Genomic DNA, 26143 nt, shown 5'->3' on the forward strand with positions numbered 1-26143 from the left:
GGTTTCCATGTAGAGCTGCACCAGATTTTGCACTCTCCAGTTTTAGTAAATCCATTCCAATGTGACTCCAATGAACCCACAGTTTGAACTGATACATAGATACTTCAGTATTCCACTAAAAACATTTTTTTGAAATACAAATACAATCCTTGCTTTCCTTGTGATCACCTTGATTAAATACATTCACTGATTTCAGAGTTTCAGAGTTTTTCATTTGTTTCCTCTTTTTAGTCTTTTTGTAGTCATAATTTTTTTTTATATGTTTTAAAATATGTGTCCAAGAATAGAGAGATCTTTATTATAGGATATGTTAAGCAGGATAATTAATAATTCGTGTGTACATATCTATGAACAAACATATGGAAGTTTTGCAGCAAATAAATGACTCATGATCGGTGAGCTGTGAAATGATTGCATTGATGTGGAAATATAATTCATTAATGAATATTGAGCATTTGTACTTATAATGTGTGTTTTATTGTCCAAGCAGTGTGTGTATAGCAGCAGCAGGCAGAGGATTCTATGCCAGCATTTTGTAACTAATTAAACGTATTCCCAAAGTAGCCATGCACAAAAACAGGCTTTATTGCAATGCTATTTAGAATTAGAAACATAAATATTGTAACATGTAACAGTTATTTAAAAATGTGTGGAAATTGTAATACTGTTCTCTAGTTTGTGTTTCTGTTTCACCTTAGAGTTACAGGCATGTGAGCTGTGCTCTTACTTATCTAATCTGTGACCTTTACCAACTGTGAATGTTTGTGGGTGTGGTGTTTACAGAGTGGTACACCCTTAACCCTGTAAATTATGCTGTATATTTATAAAAAGTTTGCATAGCAATGCGACCAGTGAAAGTGCATGTACATCCATTCTATGTAAATGGGACAAAACAATAAATGTTATTAGGCTATTTCCTTTGCTGGTTAAATGTTTTTAATTGGTTTACTCTTTTACTGCCATTGCTTTAGGGCCTCATTCACACAGGCGGACTCTGTCGCTACGGAGTCCGCCTGCTCCTGTCAGCTCAGCGGGAGATCAGTCCGCAGATCTCCGCTGAGCCGACGGATGACAAGCTCCTCTCTGCTCACTGAGTGGGGAGGGGCTTGTCGGGCACCGCTGTCCTCCAATGGAGCGATCTGATGAAAACGGACAGCATGTCCATCTTCATCAGATCTTACCCGATCCGATCCGCATGGACGGATGGGGACGTGCCCCCCATATGTCTGTTTTTAGCAGATCAGATCGGGTCGGATGTCAGCGGACATGTCTCCGCTGACATCCGATGCTCCATAGCGATGCATGGAGCGGCCGTTCAGGTCCGTGACAGACGGACCCGAACGGCCCGTAGTGTGAATGAGGCCTAAGTCTTTACTGCAACCACTGGGAGTGTGTATAAGTAGAGATGGGCTCAGGCATGTTCGGGATCCTAGTCCCAATTCACCTGCTTGATCCTGCCAGGAAGCCAACACTGCACACAGCTAATCACAAGCATTGAGACATTTCCCAAACTGTGCAGCTGTCTCACTGCCTGTGATTAGCGGTGCGCAGTGTCGGCTTCCTGGCAGGATCGGGCAGGTGGGTTCAAACTAGGATCCCAAATATGCCTAAGCCCATCTCTATCCACAAGCCAACTGCACAGCCACCCAATCATTTTTTGTGACCCTGGAGAGGATATTGGCTCCATTAGTTTCAACGGAAGGCAGGTGATATTAAAAAGAACCTATCACAAAGAAATGATATCACATAGGAGATTTTTTTGTCCCCTATGTGATATAAATAAAATATTAGTGAAAGAAAAAAAATTAAGTTACACCCAAGCACCTAAAAGCCCTCCCAAGAAATGTTTACCTCATCCCGCCACCACATCGGGCACATTTAAACATAAATGCAACCATCAGGGATGCCTACTGATGAAAATGTTGCTTTTGATACAAACATTGCATATCACTATGCACAATGAACTGTATAGGCTTTTAAAAACTCACCTATGGAAAATATACCGAAGTTTGAAAGCATTTTATGGGAGTTCACAAATTTAAGGCTTGACATGTTGGGTATCTGTTTACTCTGCGCAACCCAATCTTTTATATTTAAGAAAAAATTGTTAATATATTGGTTTTATTTATCTTTATTTGTGTAGCCTCAAATTACCTTTAGTGTATTTCTACAAAAAGATTGCAGTTGATAAACTGTTAACGAATATTGCATAACATGAAAAATTTGAACTACCATCATTTTATTCTACATGTTATTCTGTCTGCTTTCAGAAATTATTTATTGTTTGGGGTTTTAACTAATCTTCAGGACTAAAATTATTTTGTGCAAAAAAAAAAAACTGCATTTGGCCACTAGAAGTTGCTAAGTTTAGGAATTATTACATAGTTACATAGTTAGTCAGGTTGAAAAAGGACACAAGTCCATCTAGTTCAACCATTAAAATAAATAAATAAAAAATATCATACAATCCCATATACCCAATACTATACCCAAAGTTGATCACGAGGAAGGTGAAAAACCCCAGAAAAGCACGATCCAATTGCCTCAGCAGGGGAAAAAAATTCCTTCCTGATCCTGATATTGCTGACTGCTTGATTCCTTGATTACTGACTGACTGCTCTGCTGCTACAAACCACCCACTGACTGAACTACTGTTACATATCACTCACTGACTGCCATGCCACTACATAGTGCTCACTGATTGCCCTGCTACTACATACTGCTCACTGAGTGCCCTGCTGCTAAATACTGATCATTGACTGCCCTGCCACTACATATTGCTCACTGACTGCCCTGCTGCTGCATACCGCTCACTGACTGCTGTGCCGCCACATACTGGCCTACCCTATCACTATGACTGCTCTGCTGCTACATACTGTTCACTGACTGCCCTGCTGCTACATATAGCTCACTGACTGCCCTTTAAAGAACATTGACTCTCCCAGCCATGTTGGTTGAAGCAAGCAGCACATAGATATATCTGAAAAAAGGGAAAAAAATATAAAAAAATCTGAAAAAAGTGGTCTGTTGGGTCATGACGTTTTAAATTTAATAGGTTCCACAGGTCTGCTGGTATCTATGTGCCTGAATAGGTATTTGGTCTAAGTTGCCTTTTGAAGGAGTATACTGTACATGTAATAAACTGTAGTCATTCATACATGACATCAATTGGGACCAAATCCTTAAAACATTGAACATGGAAGAAAAATGGGAATTATTTAGGAGCATATTAAACAAAGGTATCTCACAGTGAATCCCAATAGGCAATACATATAGAAGAGTAAGGTTAAACCTGGATGACTAAACCATATTGTAAAAAGCCTCATTAAAGAGAATAAGCAATATAAAGGTGATGGGTCACCGTCCGCATTCCAACCAGTGGTTGCCCGTCCATAGGGGGTTCCCGGGCGCCGAATAAAAAACACAAACTCCTGCGCACAAGTGGGATCCTTGATGATTGATCAAATGTCTACATACAGTTCTCTATAGATGTCAAAAAAACCCGTAGTAACAGAGGCCTTGCTGCCCTTCATGGATGGGGGAATCCTGATAGAAGACAAAAAAGGAGAAAGAAAGGCGCACCAGCCTCGTGTACTACCGTTTGGCAAATTTTAATGAAAAATTTAAATAATGAAAACTACTCACAAACAAAGAATGATAAAAGGCTTGTCAAACGATAATTGAAATACCCCTCAAACCACACTCCAGAATGTAGGGGGGGGGGGGGTTGGCGAGGAGCGTTGCTGCTTGGCTGACGCGTTTCGAGGTAACAGAGACCTCTTCCTCAGAGCCCAGCAGTGCATGACCGTCCACTTACACTGATTAAATAGGAAAACATGTAGGCCCAGGCACCGCCTACCACCGACCACAAAAACACTCCCAGGGGCCGTCCAGACTCCACCCCCAAACAAGCAAAGAAAAAATGAGCAAAGCGCCGCCCCCCCCCCCCCTTCTGTAGTCATAAAAAAACGGAAAAAAAAACGGGCCCTTTAAGGCTTTTAAAAATTCGTTCTGTAGCGCTGCGCAAATAACATACACTCATGCATTGTATGAGTGTATGTTATTTTGGCCAGCCTATTCAGATAACCGGACATTGGGCGTCGATTATCTGAATAAGGACAGCTGGTTGGCTGTGCGAAAGTGCCTATCAGAGCCACCGGCTCTGATAGGCTTTCCCAGTACAGCCCTTCAGCTCCCGGATGTCTTATCCTCGGAAGGTAGTGGGCTACGCCTACGTCCCTTGGATAAGACTGACGGCCATCTCAGCCAATCAGGTTCACTGATTCTGGTTATCAGTAACCTGATTGGCTGAAGCGTCATCGAGGGCGGCAGAAGACATCGAGGGACCGCGGAAGGAGGATTGCGAACCCCAGAAAGGTAAGTCCCGGGCGGGGGGCAATCTGACTGGCAGCATTTTACAGGGCACAGTGGGGACAATTGATGTGGGGACAATTGATGTGGGGACAATTGATGTGGGCACAGTGGGGGACAATTGATGTGGGCACAGTGGGGACAATTGATGTGGGCACAGTGGGGGACAATTGATGTGGGCACAGTGGGGACAATTGATGTGGGCACAGTGGCGACAATTGATGTGGGCACAGTGGCGACAATTGATGTGGGCACAGTGGCGACAATTGATGTGGGCACAGTGGGGACAATCGATGTGGCGACAATTGATGTGGGCACAGTGGGGACAATTGATGTGGGCACAGTAGGGACAATTGATGTGGGCACAGCGGGGACAATTGATGTGGGGACAATTGATGTGGGCACAGTGGGGGCAATTGATGTGGGCACAGTGGTGACAATTGATGTGGGCACAGTGGGGATAAATGATGTGGGCACAATGGGGACAATTGATGTGGGCACAGTGGGGACAATTGATGTGGGCATAGTGGGGACAATTGATGTGGGCACAGTGGCGACAATTGATGTGGGCACAGTGGGGACAATTGATGTGGGCACAGTGGCGACAATTGATGTGGGCACAGTGGTAACAATTGATGGCATGGCACAGTGGCTGCGTTTGATGGCACAGTGGCTGCGTTTGGCATGGCACAGTGGTGACAATTGATGGGCACAGTGGTGACAATTGATGGCACAGTGGTGACAATTGATGGCACAGTGGCGACAATTGATTGCACAGTGGCGACAATTGATGGCATGGCACAGTGGCTGCATTTGATGGGCACAGTGGCTGCCTTTGATGGGCACAGTGAAGCTGCAATTGTCTTTTTTTTTTCATTTGTTTGCGCCCCCCTAAAAATTTTGTGCACCAGCCGCCACTGATCTGAACTGATTATTATTCTCTTATTGGCAAACTGAGGACCCCATAGTTCCAAGGAAACAACCACAGGGAATAATTCTAGCAGAACTATGTTTTTACAAAAGCCATTTGCAATCCACCTATTTTGCCAAGTGGACACACACCAATGTCTCCTCCAGATAGACCCAAACCCAACCAAGCCTGCCACATCTATTGTTAAGCAGAAATCGCTATCACAAATAAATTCCTGCTGCCACAGAGTTTTCTCATTAAAAAGCTCTAAGAATTTTAACCAGACCAGCATGTTTTCTTTTATGTCTGATGTCAGTCTGATATGAGTCGATGGATTTTTTTAGGCCCAAAATACTACTGTACAACTTTCTGGAGAATACCCTACCCACTGAAAGGACCCTGGACACAAATGCCAATTGATCCAATAGTGACTGCATTTCTTTTTAAGTTATAATTTTTTCCTTATAAAAGATAAAAACAGTTGTGTAAGCTTATATAACTTATCGCTGTCAAGACAAAACTCACCTGCTACTGTGTCCAAGGTAATACCTAAAAATTTGATTGTGGTAGTTGGAAAAACAGTTTTATCTACCAAAATGATCACAGACTGAAAAAGAATGTACCTAGTGAAGGAAGACACTAATTCGACGCTTCGGAACCCATAAATAAAATATCATCTAAGTAATGGATCGGAAATTGGGAATTAGCCACCTCATTTACTACCCATTCAATGAAGGATGAAAAAGATAAAAAGATCCCAAATAGCCCATCGACAAACATTTGTCAAAATAAAAATCATTCTCAAAACATATTCCCAACGAGTTAAGTTATTTTGGATTTAAAGGGAGGAGCCTAAAAGCTGACTTTATGTCTGCCTTTGCCAACAAAGCATTCTTTCCTACCTTCAGCTTCTGCAAAGCTCATTCCAATGATGATTACCGTGATGAAGCGTCATTCATTCAATGAATTGTCAAAAGAAAATGAAAGGTGGTGAATGATACAAAATTCATTTGGTTCTTTCTTGGGGACTACCCCCATATGAGACACTCGAAAGTTCTCAAAATGAGAAAATTCAAATTGACCTTTCATTCTACCTGCTTCCACTTCCTTAAGCAATTTCTGCCTAACCACATTAGGAAACTCCCTAACTGATTTTAAATTCCTAACTAAAGTACATCATTCTCCTTCAAATGATGGTAAATCAAAACCTATTATAAAACCTTCAGTTAACATTGAAGCTATCTGCTGGTTTGGGTGCCATTGTAGCCATGGGAGAATTCTTTGGGTAATCCCAGGCGTTTCCACTTTTTTGAAAATGCTCCTTTTGATCTACCTGTAGCTTCCGAAAACACTTGAAAACAGGATGACAGAATGCACACTCATGCCTATATTTACATGCATTTAACCATTTGCACCGACTGTCATTAAATGAAAAACATAACCTTTTCTTGTATATATTCCCTGAAGCATATCCAGGACCTGTGGTGGATTGGAGGTTGCTTGTGTGACATCAACACAACAATAATGACTGACAATAGGAGTCACGTTGAGCCTGTCCAGGAGTAAGATCATTACAGATCCATCAGTTGAGGATATACCCCTTCCTCTTCTGGACCCTGTCCAACTACTAGATAAAATTAGGACATGGATATTAGATTATGCTAAAATCTGTCTGATCTTCTACGTATCTGTTCTGGCACGTCACTGCTAAACTCCTGAAAATATTAATTCTTAGACAAATCCGGATTTCCTCCTGCTCACTACAGCATCCCTTTAGGAACCCCCCCCCCCCCCGGGTGCGTGGTAATCTGACCTATACATGCATGTGATGGATGGATATTCTCCTCTGACCCTTTACGTCCAATTGAATTATCGCATTTGAGCTCTTAGCAGGGATCCAACTTTCAGCTTTGAAAACAATAAGCCTGGTGCAATCCCTGAAGAAGATATAAACCATAAGTGTTTTTCGAAACGCGTTGGCAGATCTGTCGTTTTGACAGCTTCTGGACTTTCATTCTTAGTTTGTCTTTTAATTCTGTGTTTTCATGCATATGTTTTGGTTTTATACAATGCTTTGTATCATGTTTTTCATCATGATTTGTCTATTTATGTAATACAATTCAATTACATTTTTTTCCATATATTTTCTGTCTGTGATCCATTTAAAGTCCCATCTTTTTTAGGAAAATTGTTTGGTACCATAAGGATAAAAGAGAACGTTCATAGACCCTTTTCACATATATGCAGTATGTATTTACCTACAGTATTTCTCCAGTTTTTAAGCCCCTCAAAAATAGAGGTATGTGAGGTATGCATTCATGTGACATACAAGGAAGACACGACTCACATATTAACTTGTGAGGTAATATGTACCACAGGAGTGTGGACAGAAGGATGAAGTGAAATTTACTGAGCTGGTTAGCCAGCCGATTTCTTCTGGCTGCTCAGGAAATGAAGACAGCAATGTATCTGTACATATGAAAAATCGGTTTAATTATCAGCAGACTGTGCAATGTAGCTGTAGCACGGCTGGAGGTTCACATTATGAGCTGATACTAAGGCTGTTTACTGACAGGATTTATGTGTGTCCCTTACACAGAATAAAAACTGGAGTTCAGGACACCTTCATGACGTACGAGGTTTACAAGGACGACATAACATTGCAGTTGGTGGAAAAAGCCTGCCAGATCCTGGGTAAGTGTATATACAAAACACAATTTATTCACGCTATTTTCTATTAAATTGAAGTAATAGTTAAACAGTCTGACTGAATGACATTGGATGAAAGGGATGACTTGATTAATATGTACCTCAGGGAAGCATATGATTATCTGCTTTGACAATATTTCAATCATGTATATACACATTATGAATAAATATACACTTAATCAGGGAACATGAGGGTGCCAAAACACTGCAGCGTTCAATTTAAATTTAAATATATATATATATATATATATATATATATATATATATATATATATATATATCTCTAGAAGAATGGAACAAAATGTAAATGTGTTAGCAATATAATTTAAGAGACATAAGCCATTGAACCATTTTAATGTCTAAACTAGGTAAAGTACTAGGGGCCAGATTCACAGAAGAAATACGCCGGAGTATCTACTGATACTCCGGCGTATTTTCAAATTTGCCGCGTCGTATCTTTAGTTTGAATCCTCAAACCAAGATACGACGGCTTTTGGCTTCGATCCGACAGGCTTCGTACGCCTTCGGATCGTAGGTGTAATACTTTGGCGCCCGTTGGGTGGAGTTCGCGTCGTTTTCCGCTTTGGGTATGCTAATTAGCTGTTTACGGCGATTCACGAAGGTACGCGCGGCCGTCGCATTCTCTTACGTATAGTTAAAGCTGGTATTTCGTGACCTATCTTTAGACTTGCCATGTTAAAGTATGGGCGTCGTTCCCGCGTCGAATTTCAAATTTTTTTTTTTGTGTAAGTTGTCCGTGAATAGGAAAGGACGTAACTCACGTCGACGTTCAAAAAATTACGTCGGTGCAACGTCATTTTGCGCAAAGCACGGCGGGAAATTTCAAATTTGGAGCATGCGCTGTACGTTCGGTGCGGGAACGCGCCTATTTTAAATGATACAGGCCCCATTTGAATTAGACGGGCTTGCGCCGGACGGATTTACGCTACGCCGCCGCAAGTTCACAGGCAAGTGCTTTGTGAATCAAGCACTTGCCCATAAAACTTGCGGCGGTGTAACGTAAATGCAATACGTTACGCCAACGGAATTCTACGTGAATCTGGCCCTAGGATATTAACAGACAACTCTTTACACATGATCTCTCTTTTTAAAGGCTATGTTCACCTTTTCCACAAAATAGCTTATGCAGCCAAGGTGCCCCATTAGATTTAAAAGAAACAGTATAGCTTTGTAAAATGTTCGTTATTTTTTTTTTATCATACCTGTAGGCCAATTGACTATCTCCATAAGGCTCTACTTTTAGGCGATCCACAAAAACGTTTCTCTTTGGAAAAGCCTACCCTGCCTCCACCTAACAACTGCTTTTTTTTTTTATTCATCAGCTCATCCCACGCAGTTATTATTACACTTTTGTATCACTTGACCCTTCTTCCTAGATTGTAAACTCTAACGAGCAGGGTCCTCTGATTCCTCTTGTGTTGAATTGTATTGTAATTGTACTGTCTGCCCTACCTAATGTTGTAAAGCGCTGTGAAAACTGTCGGCACTATATAAATCCTGTATAATAATCCTGTATAATGATTGGACCACCAGAAGCCTGGCCTGAATAACTCCCAGTTAGCACTTCCCAAATCCTACTTTGTTGCGCCCTAGCAACAAGGCAGGATGTGGTGATTGCTAATTGGAAGTTTGTCATTCAGGCTTCTGGTGGTCCAATTGGCCTACAGGTATGATAAAAATTCATGAACATTTTACAAAGTATGACAATACAATTAATCAACTTTTTACAAAGCTGCACAGTTTTTTAGTATTTACTGAGGCCTCTTAACTGCATGGGCTATTTTCGGGGAAAAGGTGAACAGGTGAACTCAGGCTTTTTGTCAATGATCATCACTGAGCAAATTGCAGTTTGGTAATCTGAACCTATATATTCTCCAGGTTTATAAACACATGACATTTTAAACAACGTGGCTAAACAGGCATTTGCAGGATAGGCTTGTGTTCCTTTAATGCCCATCTTAAATCAGAGGAATAGATATGCATTATCGTATACCTTGTACCAGCAACCTCCCCTTTCTTAGTGTTACCTCCACTTTCCCATTATAGCAGTTCTGCAGTGTGCCTAGTTAAGAATGTAGAATCCAATAAACAACAGTTGGAACCCCTGCAATCATCTGTAATCAGTTCTCTGTAGCAGGTCTGGTTTGATATAGCTCCTCCCCTTCTCTACAATACGGGTTTGTGTAAGGTCACTTGTACTGAGGTGTGTAGCTCAGAGGGCAGGGTATGGCATGTGCCCTTGGGGCCACTTGAATAGAGGCAGTACCAGGGGGGTGCTTGGGCATGCTATAGAACCCCAAACAATTCCATTAGCACCCGCAAAACCCACCTATGACATTAGCACATCAGAGCACCCTTATTTTATTTGTAGACAGGTGCAGTCTACTTTCTCTACTGCAGGTGGTGCTCTTCCACAGTGGCTCTGTTGCTGGAGAGGAAGTCAGGAGAAGCAAGGTTCCTCTATGGTTTCCTGGGTCACTGGGAAAGCTATCCTATTGGATGCTGCTGCTCCATGTGACTCAAGCAGCCATCTTGGGTCAAGCAGAGCCTTTTTAAGGCCCTGGCTCCGGTGTTTTGGCACACTTTGGCGACTGGACATAGAAGGGACAGGTACCCTGTCTGTGAGGGACAGTAATAGTGCTTGGGGAAGGTTCCTGACAAGGAGGGTAAGAGCAGGGCCTCATCTCTTCTCCACATTCTCCTGATTGGGGACCAGACGGCCAGGGCGCATTGAGTCCCCTCTCAACTAACACTGCCATTCTGGCTGGAATCTTCTCTTTTCACGGTACTGAACTGTGAGTGTGCCTGGCTGGGTGGCTTTCTCACTGGATTTGTTGTGAACTGCTACATTTTTTCAATACAACCCATGTGTGAATTTTTGACTGCGCACCACGCTGCAACCCATGCACATATTGTAAAATCCAGAGTTCTCTATTTAATGGCACCACACCATGTCATGTGTGTGCACTTGGCCCACCTGCATAATGGAAACATATGACACCAATCCAGGGCAGGAGGATTGAATTTCACATCCTTCCTGACCTGCCCCTCCTTCCGCCCTCTGACATTTTGCTGCTGCTGTACTAATTAATAGGTAGGATATTGATTTGAGGGGGCCAACCCCCCCCCCCCCTTAGCACCTGGTGGGATATGTAAAGCTATCTGGATTTGAGAACATACAGTATATTTTTTATTATCTGTCCATTATTGCATGCTATAAGCAAGTACCGATAAGTCTTTTTACATTTTGCAGAGTAGAGTAGGGTCTAGCCAGGGTATGATTATTTTGATGCAGTTGGTGCATTATTTGTGTGTAAGAGAAGCTCTAATGCCGCGTACACACAATCATTTTTCAGCATGAAAAAAAAACGTTGTTTTTCAGCATGTCCAAAAAACTAAGTTTTCCCAACTTCATCATTAAAATTACTTTGCCTACACACCATCGTTTTTAAAAAATTATCTAGCAAAGCGCGGTGACATACAACATGTACAACGGCACTATAAAGGGGAAGTTCCATTCGCCTTGGGGCTGCTTTAGCTGATTAAGTGTTAGTAAAAGACGATTCACGATTTTCTGTCTGTTACAGCGCGATGAATGTGCTTACTCCATTATGAACGGTAGTTTTACCAGAACGAGCGCTCCTGTCTCATAACTTGCTTCTGAGCATGCGCGGGTTTTTTACGTCGTTTTAGCCCACACACGATCATTTTTTACAACCCGAAAAACAACATTGTTTAAAACGACGTTAAAAAATGCAGCATGTTCGAATTTTTTTTTTGTCGTTTTTCAGAACCTGAAAAATGATGTGTAGCCCACACACGATCATTTTAAATGACGTTTTTGAAAAACAACGTTTTTTTCATGCCGAAAAATGATCGTGTGTACGTGGCATAAGAACTCTGGTGTCCCTGGCTTTGGAGGACAATGATGTCAAGAGAGCTTCTGATGGAAGGGGTGGTTCTGTTGTGAAAGGGCTCCTAATGTGAAGTGGACTTCTGATGTGAAAGTTCACCAATTTGTAAAACAAGGATGTGCCACTCACAGCAATGAAGCGTGAACATTGCTAAGAAAACTGTCCAGAGTCTGAAAGACTGCACCCCCCTCTTTACATATGCTATTCGGTGCGTGAGCACCTTACAGTAGTGGCTGCTGCTTTTAATATTAATTTTATAGTGATTTTAATATTTTATTCTAAACATTATTTTAGTGCCCCTGGTTAGTTTGGTTTTGCGCATTAGTTCCCCCCTTATTACACTGTCACACAGTATAGCGTTGGATTAGACTGCAAATACAGTGTGCTGGGTTCGTGAATCAAACACTCTTATGTTATGGATATGAATTGATATTATGGTAAAGTTATTTAAAATATTGGTGTGAGATGTTTGCAACTTCAGCTCTTGCCATGGGCCCTGTTTTCCATAGATACACCAATGATGTAGCTGTTACTCAGCAATGTCAGTACAGAGTACTGCGAAGAATCAGGAAACAGCATTTCACTGAACAGAAAAGTTATTCTAAAGCATTTTCACGCACAGATCAGTCCCGTATCATACAATCCATGGTACAGGGCCACAAAGAGATAAAAAGCTATGAGACTTCCAATGGGCATTTAATATTATTGGTTGGTATGGATTTACAATCATTTATCATAGGCTACAACAATTGGCGCTCAGAAAGGCTTGATGAATCGAGGCACAATGTCACGTACACATTGTGATCTACAATGCATCTTATTTTTTTCTTGTTTGTTGCTTAGCTTGAACCTTCTAAGTGCAAAGACTGTTTGCCAAATTTGTCAAGCTGTAGTACTGAACAATGAGCCAGCCATCTGGGCTGCTACGTCTTGGCTGCTTTCTTATGCCAGTACAGCCTTGAATGCATATGGATGAACAGTAAGATTTTTAGAACTGCCTTTCTGAAATAAAAATGGCAGTGTGCAGTATCATAAGGCCACTGTCTGTTTAGAGGGCCTATTGGTTATTTACTAATAATAGTTTAGAACCAGCTGATTATATGTGAATACTTTAGTGCCCACTAATACTACAATGATTCTCACTGTACCGTGATATGCTTCCTTTTGTGCACTTGTTCAACAATGATAGTATTTTAGGTAGGTTGGCAGGGGTGAATGCATGAGCTGACTGTATTTACAGTAATGCATAAAAAATATCATATAGGAACGCTCAGACTTATTACATACTTCATGGAATTATCAGCAATAAGTATTTACCTGTACATACTTTCTTGTAATATGAACAACTCCTATGCTCTTGTTCAAATCTGTATCATCAGTACTGCATGCTGACACACAATTTACTATTGTTCCCTAGATATTTCTCCGGAGGCTGTACTGCAACAGTTTGGAGAGTATTTCTTTGAGTTCTGCAAAAGGTCAGGATATGATCACATGCTGAGAACTCTGGGTGGAAATCTATATGAATTTATTGCTAACCTGGACGCCTTACACAGCTATCTATCACTTTCCTACCAGGTGAGATATTATCAACGTCTGATACAGGCCAAAGATAGCAATGCATGAAGAGCAAGGTTAAAGTCACAATTTCATAGACCCTTTTATATATATTGTATAGTCTTGTTTTCACTGTTTTGTTTTTTTCTCTCACGATAAAATCTGACAAATATACTGTATGTACGTATGTTTGGATATAAATATTATCTGTTGCACAGTATGTGTATTTTAATATTGTAATAATATTTTGCTTTCAAGGCAATTTCTTTAATAAATTGAAAGTATGCTCATGAGGGAGTCCGCCAGTAATTACTTGCATGAAAAGAACCTCATTATATTCACCAGTAGTGTAATGATCTGCCCCCTCTACTACCTCATCCCTATACTTGGCCCCCATCTTCTATTAAATATCATCTCTTAAAGGTGACCTGTCATTCTTTTTTGTCATGTTCCTGTCATCACAAATTGATTGCTCTTCACTCTAAATCCTCGTGCACACAATACGATTGTTGGCCTACAGTACCAAGCGTCTGATTTTTGTCAAAAGGGCGTGTGCCAGGATCTTGTCTTGCATACTAACGGTACACAATTGTCGTTGCACAAACACGAACGTAATGACGTACTACGAGGAATTTCAGCTCTTGAGCGCCACCCTTTGGGACCCTTCTGCTAATTTCGTGTTTGGAGAGCATTGATTCTGAGTATGTGTGTTTGTACTTTCGATTTTTGTGTGACGTATTTGTGTACTGACCATACGAAAATCTGACGACAAACCGTTGTCCACCGAAAATTTACTAGCCGGTCATCCAACATTTGTTGGTGGAAAATTGGACAACATTTGTTAAAAGGAGCGAACTAACAGTAAGATTTAAGGACAACAGTCTATCAACAGACAATCTCCTGCCAACAGTCGTGTGTACGAGGCTTAAGACACATATGGGTTAATGTAATTTAATTCTTGATGGTTTACAATATTTCCCTGCTGCTAATTAATGATGGAGGTCAGTCTTCAACTTATGAATGAAAGTCAAGTGAATCTAGAAATTGCTAATATTTTTTCATCCTTTTCATTTAATGAATGAAAGTCCGGTGAATCAAGAAATTGCAAATATTTTTTTCATCCTCTTCAACTTATGAATGAAAGTCCAGTGAATATAGAAATTGCAAATATTTTTTCATCCTCTTGAGCTTATGAATGAAAGTCCGGTGAATATAGAAATTGCTATTTTTTTTCATCCTCTTCAACTAATGAATTAAAGTTCGGTGTATCTAGAAATTGCAAATATTTTTTCATCCTCTTCAACTTAGAAAAGAAAGTTGGGTGAATCTAGAAATTGCAAATATTTTCTTGTCTTCTTGTCTTCTTGAATATAGAAATGAAAGTCAGGTGAATCTACAAACTGCAAATATTTTTTCATCCTCTTGAATTTAGAATAGAAAGTCAGGTGAATCCACAAATTGCAAATATTTTCTTGTCTTCTTGAATATAGAAATGAAAGTCAGGTGAATCTACAAACTGCAAATGTTTTTTCATCCTCCTGAACATATAAATAAAGCTCAAGTGAATTTGCAAATTGCAAATGCATTTTCATTCTTTTGAACATAGAAATGAAAGTCAGGCGAATCTACAAATCATAAATGTTTTCTCATCCTCTTGAATATATAAACGAAGATTTGTCCTATTTGCATGGAACCATGCAATTCATAAATTATGGGTGCCTGAGTTTCTACGTTAAACATATAATGCTGAAAATATTCAGTGGAATCAAAATCTAATAAACCAGCTATTCTCCTGATTTGAGCATCCCTAATTGGGGACTATCCCTAGTTTTATGTAACGTAATTTATCAAACCTCATTCTGTCTGGCTATCTCCTAGTGTGGTCCATGAAAACTCCTCTCTTTTGGGAAGCCTATCCAGCCTCAATCTAACAACGGAACTTTTTTTTATCAGCCCATCGTTATAGATTATTAGCTGGATTCAGGTAGATGAGCCTAACGTTAGGCAGGCGTAGCGTATCGCATATATGCTACGCCGCCGTAAGTTAGAGAGGCAAGTGCTGTATTCACAAAGCACTTGCGTCCTAAGTTACGGCGGCGTGGCGTAAATGTGCCGGCCTAAGTGTGCCTAATTCAAATTGTGAAGAGGTGGGCGTGTTTTATGCTAATGAATCGTGACCCGACGTGATTGAAGTTTTTTACGAACGGTGCTTGCGCCGTCCGTTGACATATCCCAGTGCGCATGCTCCATATTACGCCGCAAAGACTTATTGGTTTCAACGTGAACGCCCCATTCACAGACGACTTACGCAAACGACGTAAACATTTTGGTCCGACGTCCATACTTAACATTGGCTGCGCCATCTTTTTGGTGGAATATCTTTAGGCCTGAAAACTGCTTACGTAAACGGCGTATCTTTACTGCGACGGCCGGGCGTACGTTCGTGAATAGGCTTATCTCGCTGATTTACATATTCTAGGCGTAAATCAGCGTACACTCCCTTAGCGGCCAGCGTAAATATGCAGTTAAGATACGACGGCGTAGGAGACTTACGCCGGTCGTATCTTAGCAACATTTAAGCGTATCTCAGTTTGAGCATACGCTTTGATTTACGACGGCGCAACTCTCTCTGAATCTGGCTATTAACCTTTTTGTATCACTTGCCCCTCCCTTTGAGATTGTAAATTCTCATGAGTAGGGCCATCCTAGTCCTTTTGTCTTGTCTAACTTTATATTGTAAAGTGCTGCACAGAATATTGGGATAATTTAAATGCAGTATAATAATAATATTAATAATTACAGCATTCCTAAAATTGGTATTGCATATTACATATGATTTATTTTATGTCTGTTTCCCTGCAGGCCATGAATGCTCCTTCCTTTAGGGTAGAGATGAATGATGATGGATCAATGCATTTACACTATTATTCAGACAGAAGAGGCCTATGCCATATTGTTCCAGGTATGGTATTCAGACTAAAGTCTTTCACTGCATGCCCTTTTATCATACAGTATCTACAAAAATTCTTTGGAGTCCACCCCCTAGTTACAGATTATCAATATCTGGATATACAATTTGAATTCCTAAAATGCAGCTACCAAACAGTAATCTTCTAACACAAATCCTACAATTATATTGGCATTGTTGAATTATTTGTTGGCTTAAATCAAGAGCTAAAATGCACATGATGTAAAGTGCAAACATCTGCCCTCAAGGGACTACAAGGAAATGTGATGTGACTTTGATAGCATAAGTATGGGGCAAAAAATAATTTCCTGCCTTTATCTCTCCTAGGTATCATGGGTGCTGTAGCAATGGATTTTTTTAAAACGGAAATTTCTATGGAAATAATTAGTCAGTCTGATGAAGAAGAGAGAACTGGGAAAAAAGAACACATTGTTTTCCTTGTCACTCAGCGGTCAACTGTTCCACCAAAATGTAGGCAAAGTTCTCAACCGAAGAAACAGGTTTGTCAATTTAAAGCCTCACTATTTTTATTGGGCTTCTAGTGTATTCTGTGGCATGGATAGAATTAGGATAAACGGTATTGAATGAGCCTTTCCGATATGTAAATGTACCCTTGAAAAAGTAGCACAGCTGCCGTAAAATAACTTTTAGATAGTATAGGGCCGCGTACACACGGTCGATCCATCCGATGAGAATGGTCCGACGGACCGTTTTTATTGGTTCACCGCTGAAGCGGCCTGATGGTCGTACACACCATCAGTTCAAAAACCAATCGGGTCAGAACACGGTGACGTAAAACACACGACATGCTGAAAAAACGAAGTTCAATGCTTCTAAGCATGCGTCAACTTGATTCTGAGCATGCGCGGGTTTTGAACCGATGCTTTTGTGTACTAACCATCGGTTTGGACCTATCGGTCAGTGGACCATCGGTTCGATTTTAAAGCAAGTTCTCTAATTTTTGTCCGAAGAACAAAAGATTGATGGGCCGTACACACGGTCGGTTTGGACCGATGAAACTGAACTTCAGTCCGTTTTCATCGGTTTGGACCGACCGTGTGTACGCGGCCTTGGTGATTTTGGAAAGTGTGCATATATGGTTTTACACCTGACCTGTGACAATTTAAGCAATATATTATTTGTACTAAATATAGCCATTAGCTAAATAGAAAACCTCATGATATGGAGTTGGTAGACCCTCTGTGTTGCCAGGGGCAATAGCTGACAACAGGTAGGTCAGATGATAAAGCAGTGTAATTCCTCAGATGAATGATCAGAGCAAAGACATTAGATTAATCAATAGGCTGATGGCCAGATCAGGAGCAAGCAAACATAATATAGGTTCCAGACATGTATGTAAATAGAGCAATGATGGACAATGACAGAGATAATAGGCCAACGTTCAGGATAATCAGACATGTAGAATACAAACATAGTCCAAACAATACTGTACACAGGAATAATCTAAGGCCTAAACAATCAGACAGAAGTCAGGTTTGAATTTCTGGCTTCTGGCTTCACTTATTAGGACATTTTACAAAGGCGTAAGCAGGGGGTCTGTGAACATTTGTGTTAGACGTTGGCTAACCCATTAAATAACTACTCTGTGCAGCGCTTGCTATCACATATGCAAACCAAATTAGGGCCCTTAGCGAATCACATATAACATGCAAGTGATATATATCTGAACACATATTTCGCATAATTGCCAAAATGTTAAATATGAAAATGTCTTAGTACAAAAGATTTTTTTAAACTGTGCAATCTTGAGTGCTGTTAGGTGTCCAATTTCCAGGGTATCCCCTGTAGTGAATATTCCACCTTGTGCTAAATTCAAACACTGCACTCACCAGATGTGAATGACCCCCTTACTGTACAGCAAGGAGAGTCATACGAGGTTGTAGGTCCTTAACCACTTGAGATCCACGCTATAGACAAAAGACGTCCACAGTGCGGCTCTCAAGTGCCGAGTGGACGTCTTTGGACATCTTTTTCTGTGCATTACCCGCGCGCGCCACTGGGGGGCGCGCAGCGGGTAAACACTGTGCCGGCGCATCGCTGGGAAGCCGATGCGTGTACCTGGCAGCCACAATGTCCGCCGTGTGCACGCAATCGGCGGTGAGCAGGGACATGGAGCTCTGTGTGTAAACACAGAGCTCCACGTCCTGTCAGGGAGAGAGGAGACCGATCTGTGTCTCTTGTACATAGGGACACAGCATCGGTCACCTCCCCCAGTCAGTCCCCTCCCCCCACACAGTTAGAACACACCCAGGGAATACATTTAACCCCTTCCTCACCCCCTAGTGTTAACCCCTTCCCTGCCAGTCACATTTATACAGTAATTAGTGCATTTTTATAGCACTGATCGCTGTATAAATTTGAATGGTCCCAAATTTGTGTCAAAAGTGTCCCATATGTCCGTTGCAATATCGCAGGCCTAACAAGAAAAAAAATGCGCAGATCGCCGCCATTACTAGTAAAAAAAAAAAAAAAAAAAAAAAAAAAATCATAAATCTATCCCCTATTTTGAGGTGCTATAACTTTTGCGCAAACCGATCAAATACGCTTATTGCGATTTTTTTAACAAAAATATGTAGAAGAATACGTATCGGCCTAAACCGAGGAAAAAAATAATTTTTTTAAAAAATAAATTGGGATATTATTATAACAAAAAGTAAAAAATATTGTGTTTTTTTTCCAAATTTTCTGTCTTTTTTTGTTTATAGCGCAAAAAAAAAAAATCGCAGAGATGATCAAATACCACCAAAAGAAAGCTCTATTTGTGGGGAAAAAATTATAAAAATATAATTTGGGTACAGTGTTGTATGCGCAATTGTCATTCAAAATGTGTCAGCGCTGAAAGCTGAAAATTGGTCTGGGCACGAAGGGGGTTTAAGTGCCCAGTAATGAAGTGGTTAAGGGAGATCTATCCTGATACTCCCAAAGTTTTAATATGTAGGCAATGTAATGAAAACCGACAGACAGCCTTTCATAGTATAAAATCCTAGGATGTATTTAATAAAACGTATACTTTATAAATATATTTAAAAAGCACCACTGGTAAAATAACCATATGTAACAATGGCCGCTGTGGCATTCCAAAGATGGACGCCGCATAGAATCTGTGTGCCTTCCACTCGCAGGACCAGAAGTGATTCAGCCCTGTAATGTGTTTCATTATTAGTTTGTGACGTCTTCAGAAGGCACATACTTAAAAAGGCTAATTAGATAGTTAGGCTGCTGGCAATTGGAAATTATATATAAATCCCACATCAATTTTAAACAAAATTGCAGTGCCAATGAATTAAACAATAAATACACTGAGGGTCATTCAATAAGAAGAAGGCGCTGCACCAGTTTATACATTAAACAGCGATAATAAATACCCGCATATGTAAACTGCAACTGGCGCTAGGGTAACTGCGTTTTTCTCGTTGATAATAGCGTACACCCAATACAATTGGTTAATTTAATCGAATTGGGTGTGTCTTGTGAGGCAATTAGTAGGTGTTCTCAGTAAATTAACCCTTTTGATGCTAATCTCATTACTTTTTTTACCCAAATCTTTCAATACATTACAAAGAAAAGAGATGTGTTTCTAAACCAAAACAATATAATTTTTTTTTTAGATCTTGATCTTTAAAGGTGACCATACACTGTAATCAGTTAGAGCTTAAATAAATTAGACTCAGTGCAAGAGCCTGTTTGCTTTCCTATAATTTGAATTAATTGTTCAAGTGCATCTTCCTATTACCTATTTTGCCTAAATATCGAGTTGTACAGAGATTGGCCAATCAGATTGCATAGTGCATGACCATCTTAAGTGCAACATTTGGAATGTAGATGTGCCATGACCCACTTGTATTTTCCAACAATACTTTTTGGGCATTATACAAGGCACGTGAGAACATGTTTTTTGCTAGAGTCACCATGAATCTTCAAACTACAGCCCTCCAGCTGTTGCGAAACGACATGTCCCAAGAGGCATTGTAAAGCTCTGACATTCACAAACATGACTAGGCTTGATGGGAATTGTAGTTCCTGAACAACTAGAGGGACGAAGTTTGAAGACCCCTGTGCGAGACCATTATTATGCCTCCAGAATTGGGAGTGTGGCATCTACCCAACCTCTCTTTGCTGGTGGATATATCTATATAGAAATATATATATATATATATATATATATATATATACACACACACGCACATCGAGGCAGGAAGTAATATACATTGGCCCGGAAGTGAATCTGTACATGTGAAGTAGGTGTGTGTTTTGAGGCCAAATCTGTTAGACATACACACATGACCCACACAAACACCACCCCATATAAAAATAAATAAAAAAATATCTTAATTTGCTAATAAGGATCATCTCTTCATCAGAGAACAGTGAGCAGGTAATGGTGGTGGGAAGAAATTATCAGCAGTACAAGCAACTTTCTGGAGAGGCGTGATGTCATTCCTGTGTGCTGGCCACCGCTTCCGGGAACCAGATATGCGCCACAGGGACATGCACACACAGCACACCGCCAACGTTAAAAATACCACGCCAAACTAAAAAAGATTGTGCCCCTCCCAAACACTAACAAACCCCTAGCCAAACACACAGAAACCCAGTCCAAGAAAGGGGTTGGATGCTTGGGGGCAGGATGGGATCGGCACCCCAAAAGTCAACCACCTTGTTCCAATATTCAGGGGACAAGGGCCTCTTCCACACAACCTGAGGCTTGGGTTGTGGGGGTGCTGCAGATAGGGGACTTTACCGAATGTGTAAAGCATCTTTAAACTAGTTGGTACATGGTGCCTTGTAGTTAGTATTGGGCTGAGCCCAACATGCCCCATGTGGCCTGGTATGGTTCAGGAGGGGGTTGGGCGCTCGCTCTTATTGCCCCTTTGCTAGCTGGCCCTGTTGCATGCTCTGGAAAAGAATGTGGTTTTTGATTGGCGAAAGGCTGCTCACAGCCTTTTGAGAATGGAGTGGAGTGTGAAGTTCCCCTTTAAAAGCAAATGTTAGCCCAAGGAAATCAAAGGGATTAGAGGGCGAGACAAGAGCATTGGAGAATGGAGTGGGACATTCCCCTTCAAAAGCAAAAGTTACCCCATGGAAATCAGAGGGATTAGAGGGGGGAGACGAGCATTGGAGAATGTAGTGGAGTGTGGAGTTCCCCTTTAAAAGCAAAAGCTAGCCCAAGGAAATCTTGCTTGTTTCTCTTCTGGTTTGTTCCACTAAGCTCCACCTTATGCCGCTCTTTTGTGGAGGTTAGACAAAGCTTCCATGTCTCTTGGTAGTAGGAAGTTTGTGGAGGTTTTGAAAGTGTCAAGGTAAGTAATCTGCTGATGAACAGACTCCTTTCCAGGCTAGGACACAGACCACAGACAAGGACATTAAACCGGGGGTTCACCCTAAAAACGATTTTCTAACATAACATCCAGCTCACTCTCTACATTGACAGTATGCCGTTAGTTTTTTTTCTTTTGCTGTACATACCTCGTACAGCTATTTTCTTCCCCGGCTTCCGGGTAGGGCCTCCCGCGGGAGTGGGCGTTCCTATCCAGCAGGTGATTGACGTGATGACAAAAACGACCTCCACCCATCGCATAAGGAGTGTCACGGATTGCCGAAAGAAGCCGAACGGCGAGTCGGCGCTATACAGCGCCTGCGCACCGACGTTCGGCTTCTTTCGGCAACCCGTGACGCTCCTTATGCGACGGGTGGAGGTCGTTTTTGTCATCACGTCAATAACCTGCTGGATAGGAACGCCCACTCCCACGGGAGTCCCGACCCGGAAGCCGGGGAAGAAAATAGCTGTACGAGGTATGTACAGCAAAAAAAAAAAAAACGGCATACTGTCAATGTAGAGAGTGAGCTGGATGTTATGTTAGAAAATCGTTTTTAGGGTGAACCCCCGCTTTAAGCTGCTGACATTCTTCTGCGGCTAGTGAGCCCCCATGGAGTGTCTCAACCCTAAAAGCAGAAGACAACCCATAGCCCCTCTGGAGGTATATGGCAGGGCAGGGAAGCCCTACTTCAGCCTTGCTCTAATTCGACAATCTCAGTCGTACATCCACTTCCCTGAGCCAAAGCTCGAGGCTCTTTCTTCTTTTAGTAAACCAGCAGCTGACAAGAGTTATGTTGGGCCCAAGCAACACCTGCCTGCATCCTGAACACAGAGGCCAGATCACTCCTGCTGATCCTCTCAGTATAGAACCTTGAGACAGTGTCCAAGATATACACCATAGCAGATGCACAGGTGTTTTGCCCAGTGTCCAAGTTAATGAGCACATAGTAAAGGCAACAAGGACTTGCTATTTCTCTTTACTCTCCAGCTCTTGCACCCAAAGGTGGTTCCCCATTCTCACTGGGGCTCCTGTATCTTGTTTGTGTTGCTATTTGTAACATTGCAGGATGGATGGGCAGTGTCCACATCTATGCAGGTTGTGGTTGATGCGTTTTTACAGTGCATTTTCGAACACACTTTTTGACGCGTTTTGCAGTTTTTTGGCTAATAGGAAAGTATGACAGTTCTGTTCACGCAGTGCAACTTTAATGCGACTTTGCACTGTCTGGCACTCAAGTAGCATCAAAGTCACAACAAAGTTGCATCAAAGTAGTGCAGGAACCTTTATGTATCCAAAGTGGCATGTTAGGGTTGGGGTTAGGGTTAGAGTTAAAGGGGTTGTAAAGGAAAAAAATGTTTTCCCTAAATAAATTCCTTTACCTTAGTGCAGTCCTCTTTCACTTACCTCATCCTTCAATTTTGCTTTTAAATGTCCTTATTTCTTCTGAGAAATCCTCACTTCCTGTTCCTCTTGAGGGGGGAGGGGGTGAGCAGGCAAGTCAGGACACTCTCTAACACACAGGTCCTTTCTCTATCTGCAAAGTAGAGAGTGTCCTGACCTGCCTGCTATTTAGGGGAAAAAAATGTTTTCCTTTACAACCCCTTTAAGGTTTAAGGTTAGCGGTTATCATCAGGGTTAGTGGTAATCTTTATGGTTAGGGTTAGTGGTAATCATTAGGGTTAGAGATTGTTAGCATTAGTGTTCCAACCCTAACTATCGCCGCTAACACTATCCCTCAACCCTAGCCCTTAACACTAACCCTAGCACTTAACACTTACTCTTAACCATGCATTTAACCCTAACATGCGACTTGGACACAAAGGTTTCTGCACTACTTTGATGTGATTTTGATGCAAATTTGATGCTACTTGAGTGGCAGAAAGTGTAAAGTCGCATCCAAGTCACACTCCATGAACGGAACTGTCATACATTCCTGTTAACCAAACCCCCCCGGTGCAGGTCTATTGAAGTCTATTATATTCAAAAGGTCCCTGACCCTTTCCAAAAAATGCATCCGCTCAAAATGCACAGATGTGAACTAGATCCATAGGAAACAATGTTAAATGGACTACAAAATGCAAAACGCACTAAAGAATGCATAGCTGTGAACCAAGGACAACCCTTTTCCTAGGGGTGGACTGGCAATTAAAAGAATCGCTACACTAGTGCCTCGTGCCTCCACAATGGTGACTTTGAGGCCCAGGGGTGTTATCACAGGGATAGGGATAACTTTTGTGCATCCTAATCTATCCCACACTCCCCTACGGTTGCTGTTTGTAACCCTTAAGGTCCCATTGCTCTTCTGAAGCCAGCTACAGATAATTATACTTCGAATCAGAATGGATCTGTAACCGTTGAAATACATCTGTTAGTATTTTTTTTATTGTGATGTAGGGAAGGACCACAGGAAGCAGATGCTTTGAACAGTTGTGCTATGAACATTTTAACATGCTTCAAATCACAGCAAACAATTGAGCAATGTGGAAAACCTTTCACACCTGGGTCCCTTCATTTTCTATTTGTGCTGCTGACCCATCAAAAACAAGATTTAGTGTAATTGCATTGTTTACTTTATGACAATAAAAGCAATTGGTTACATAATAGATTTCATTAGACTGCATAGGTAATAAAAATCCATTGCCTGAACAAATATCCTAAACAGAGCCTTTAAATGGAAAAAGAAAACAGTATTATCTTTAGTTGTATTAAGATTACACCTCATATATCAGGAGAAATCAATGCATTATGGAGTGATCAACATTGTAGCTGCAAATGGGATTTTACATTAGATGTCCAGCGCATCACCCTCCGCTTACATTATATGTCAAGAGCCCCCCAACATCAGAAGTTGAGTCCCCCACTCTCCCTTACATCACAGTGCACCCCCATTTCCTTATGCTGCTGCTGGTAAGAAGCTGGATGTATTGCTTGAAAGCAGAAAGTAAGGGTCTGGAGGAGGACCAGAGGAGGGCTGGAGCTCTGCAGGAGAGGTGCGAGGGCCACATGAAATGGTCTTGTGTTTGACACCTGTGCCATACACAAAATAACGAGCCATGAACTTACTGCTCAGATGAAATAAGTTGAAGATTATAACAAAACAATGCGTTTGCTTGCTCCAGATGCTCTGTTTTTGTGTCAGAAATCTTAATGAACAGACTTATCTTGAGTTAGACCCCTTTCACATTCAGGTCGAATTCAGGTGTTTTAGCGCTATAAATAGCCTCTAAAGAAGCACCTGAAAACTGCCTCCCATTCTGTCATGTGACCTTAATAAATCCGCCCCGCTAGTGCCCAAAAAGCACCACTAAAACGACTGGCGCTTTAGCTCTGTTTTAGCGGCTTTGCAGTGCGAAAGGGGTCTTACTGTACAGCTTTTACCCATAAAACCACACAAGTGTATAAGTGTGGGAGGGTGCAGCATGGTGCGTGGCAGTAATTCAAACATAGTCCAGATGCAATTTAAAGAACTTGTATTGTAGTCAAAGTATAACAATTCACAACAAGCACAGCGGGAATGTGGCATAAACAGGAACACTCACAGATAAACAGCCAATTGTAGCAGAGCAGAGCAGGTCTCAGCTGAACTGACAGCATGTGTTTTGAGGGGCTGGTCCATGCCCAAGCGGGGAGGTTTCCAGGAAGAGTGACAGATCCCTAAGCTTTCCTTACTCAACTGGAACTTTTCCATGCTGCAATTACTGTCCCTGACAGACAGTGGATTTGTCCCTGTACTACCCACATGCTAAATGTGCATCAAACTCAGGAGCCAGGGTCTTATATAGACTCTGCCTGACCTAAGATGGCTGCGACAGTCACAAGGGCTGTCAGCATCCAACAGGATCGCTGCCCTAGTGACCCAGGAAACCACGTTCCTCATGACTCCCTCTTCCTCTGCACAACTGCTGTGGTTGAGCGCCACCTATAGTGGAGAAAATAGACTGCACCTGCCTACATATGTGCTGTTTCCACCTATGATTTAAAGATCTGAAGAAGGTGTATATTATTATTATTTAGGTACTTGTATAGCGCCGTCAATTTACGCAGCGCTTTACATATACAACGTTCATTCACATCAGTCCCTACCCTCAAGGAGCCTAACTCAATCTAAGGTCCCTAACTCACGTTCATTTACTAGGGCCAATTTAGGCAGAAGCCAATTAACATACCAGCATGTCTTTGGAGTGTGGGAGGAAACTGGAGTACCCGGAGGCAACCCATGCAGGCACAGGGAGAACATGCAAACTCCAGGCAGGTAGTGTCATGGTCAGGATTCGAACCAGCAACCCTTTTTACTGCTAGGCGAGAGTGCTACTCACTACACCACTGTGCTGCCCACATCCAGATTCTTGTTCCC

The 26143-nt window shown here is 41.5% G+C and overlaps 1 protein-coding gene across 1 annotated transcript in view; it reads left to right on the forward strand.

The window, feature by feature from the left end:
- The window catches only part of LOC120936634 (guanylate cyclase soluble subunit beta-2-like), a 92345-nt gene that overhangs the window by 15619 nt on the left and 50583 nt on the right, over nt 1-26143 (forward strand). The window contains exons 3-6 of the mRNA XM_040349122.1: nt 7881-7975; nt 13343-13503; nt 16345-16444; nt 16778-16950. Coding sequence (XP_040205056.1) covers nt 7881-7975; nt 13343-13503; nt 16345-16444; nt 16778-16950 — 529 coding nt within the window. The remainder of the gene's footprint in view (nt 1-7880; nt 7976-13342; nt 13504-16344; nt 16445-16777; nt 16951-26143) is intronic.

Source organism: Rana temporaria, chromosome 4, assembly GCF_905171775.1.
Source record: "Rana temporaria chromosome 4, aRanTem1.1, whole genome shotgun sequence".
Lineage (NCBI taxonomy): Eukaryota > Metazoa > Chordata > Amphibia > Anura > Ranidae > Rana > Rana temporaria.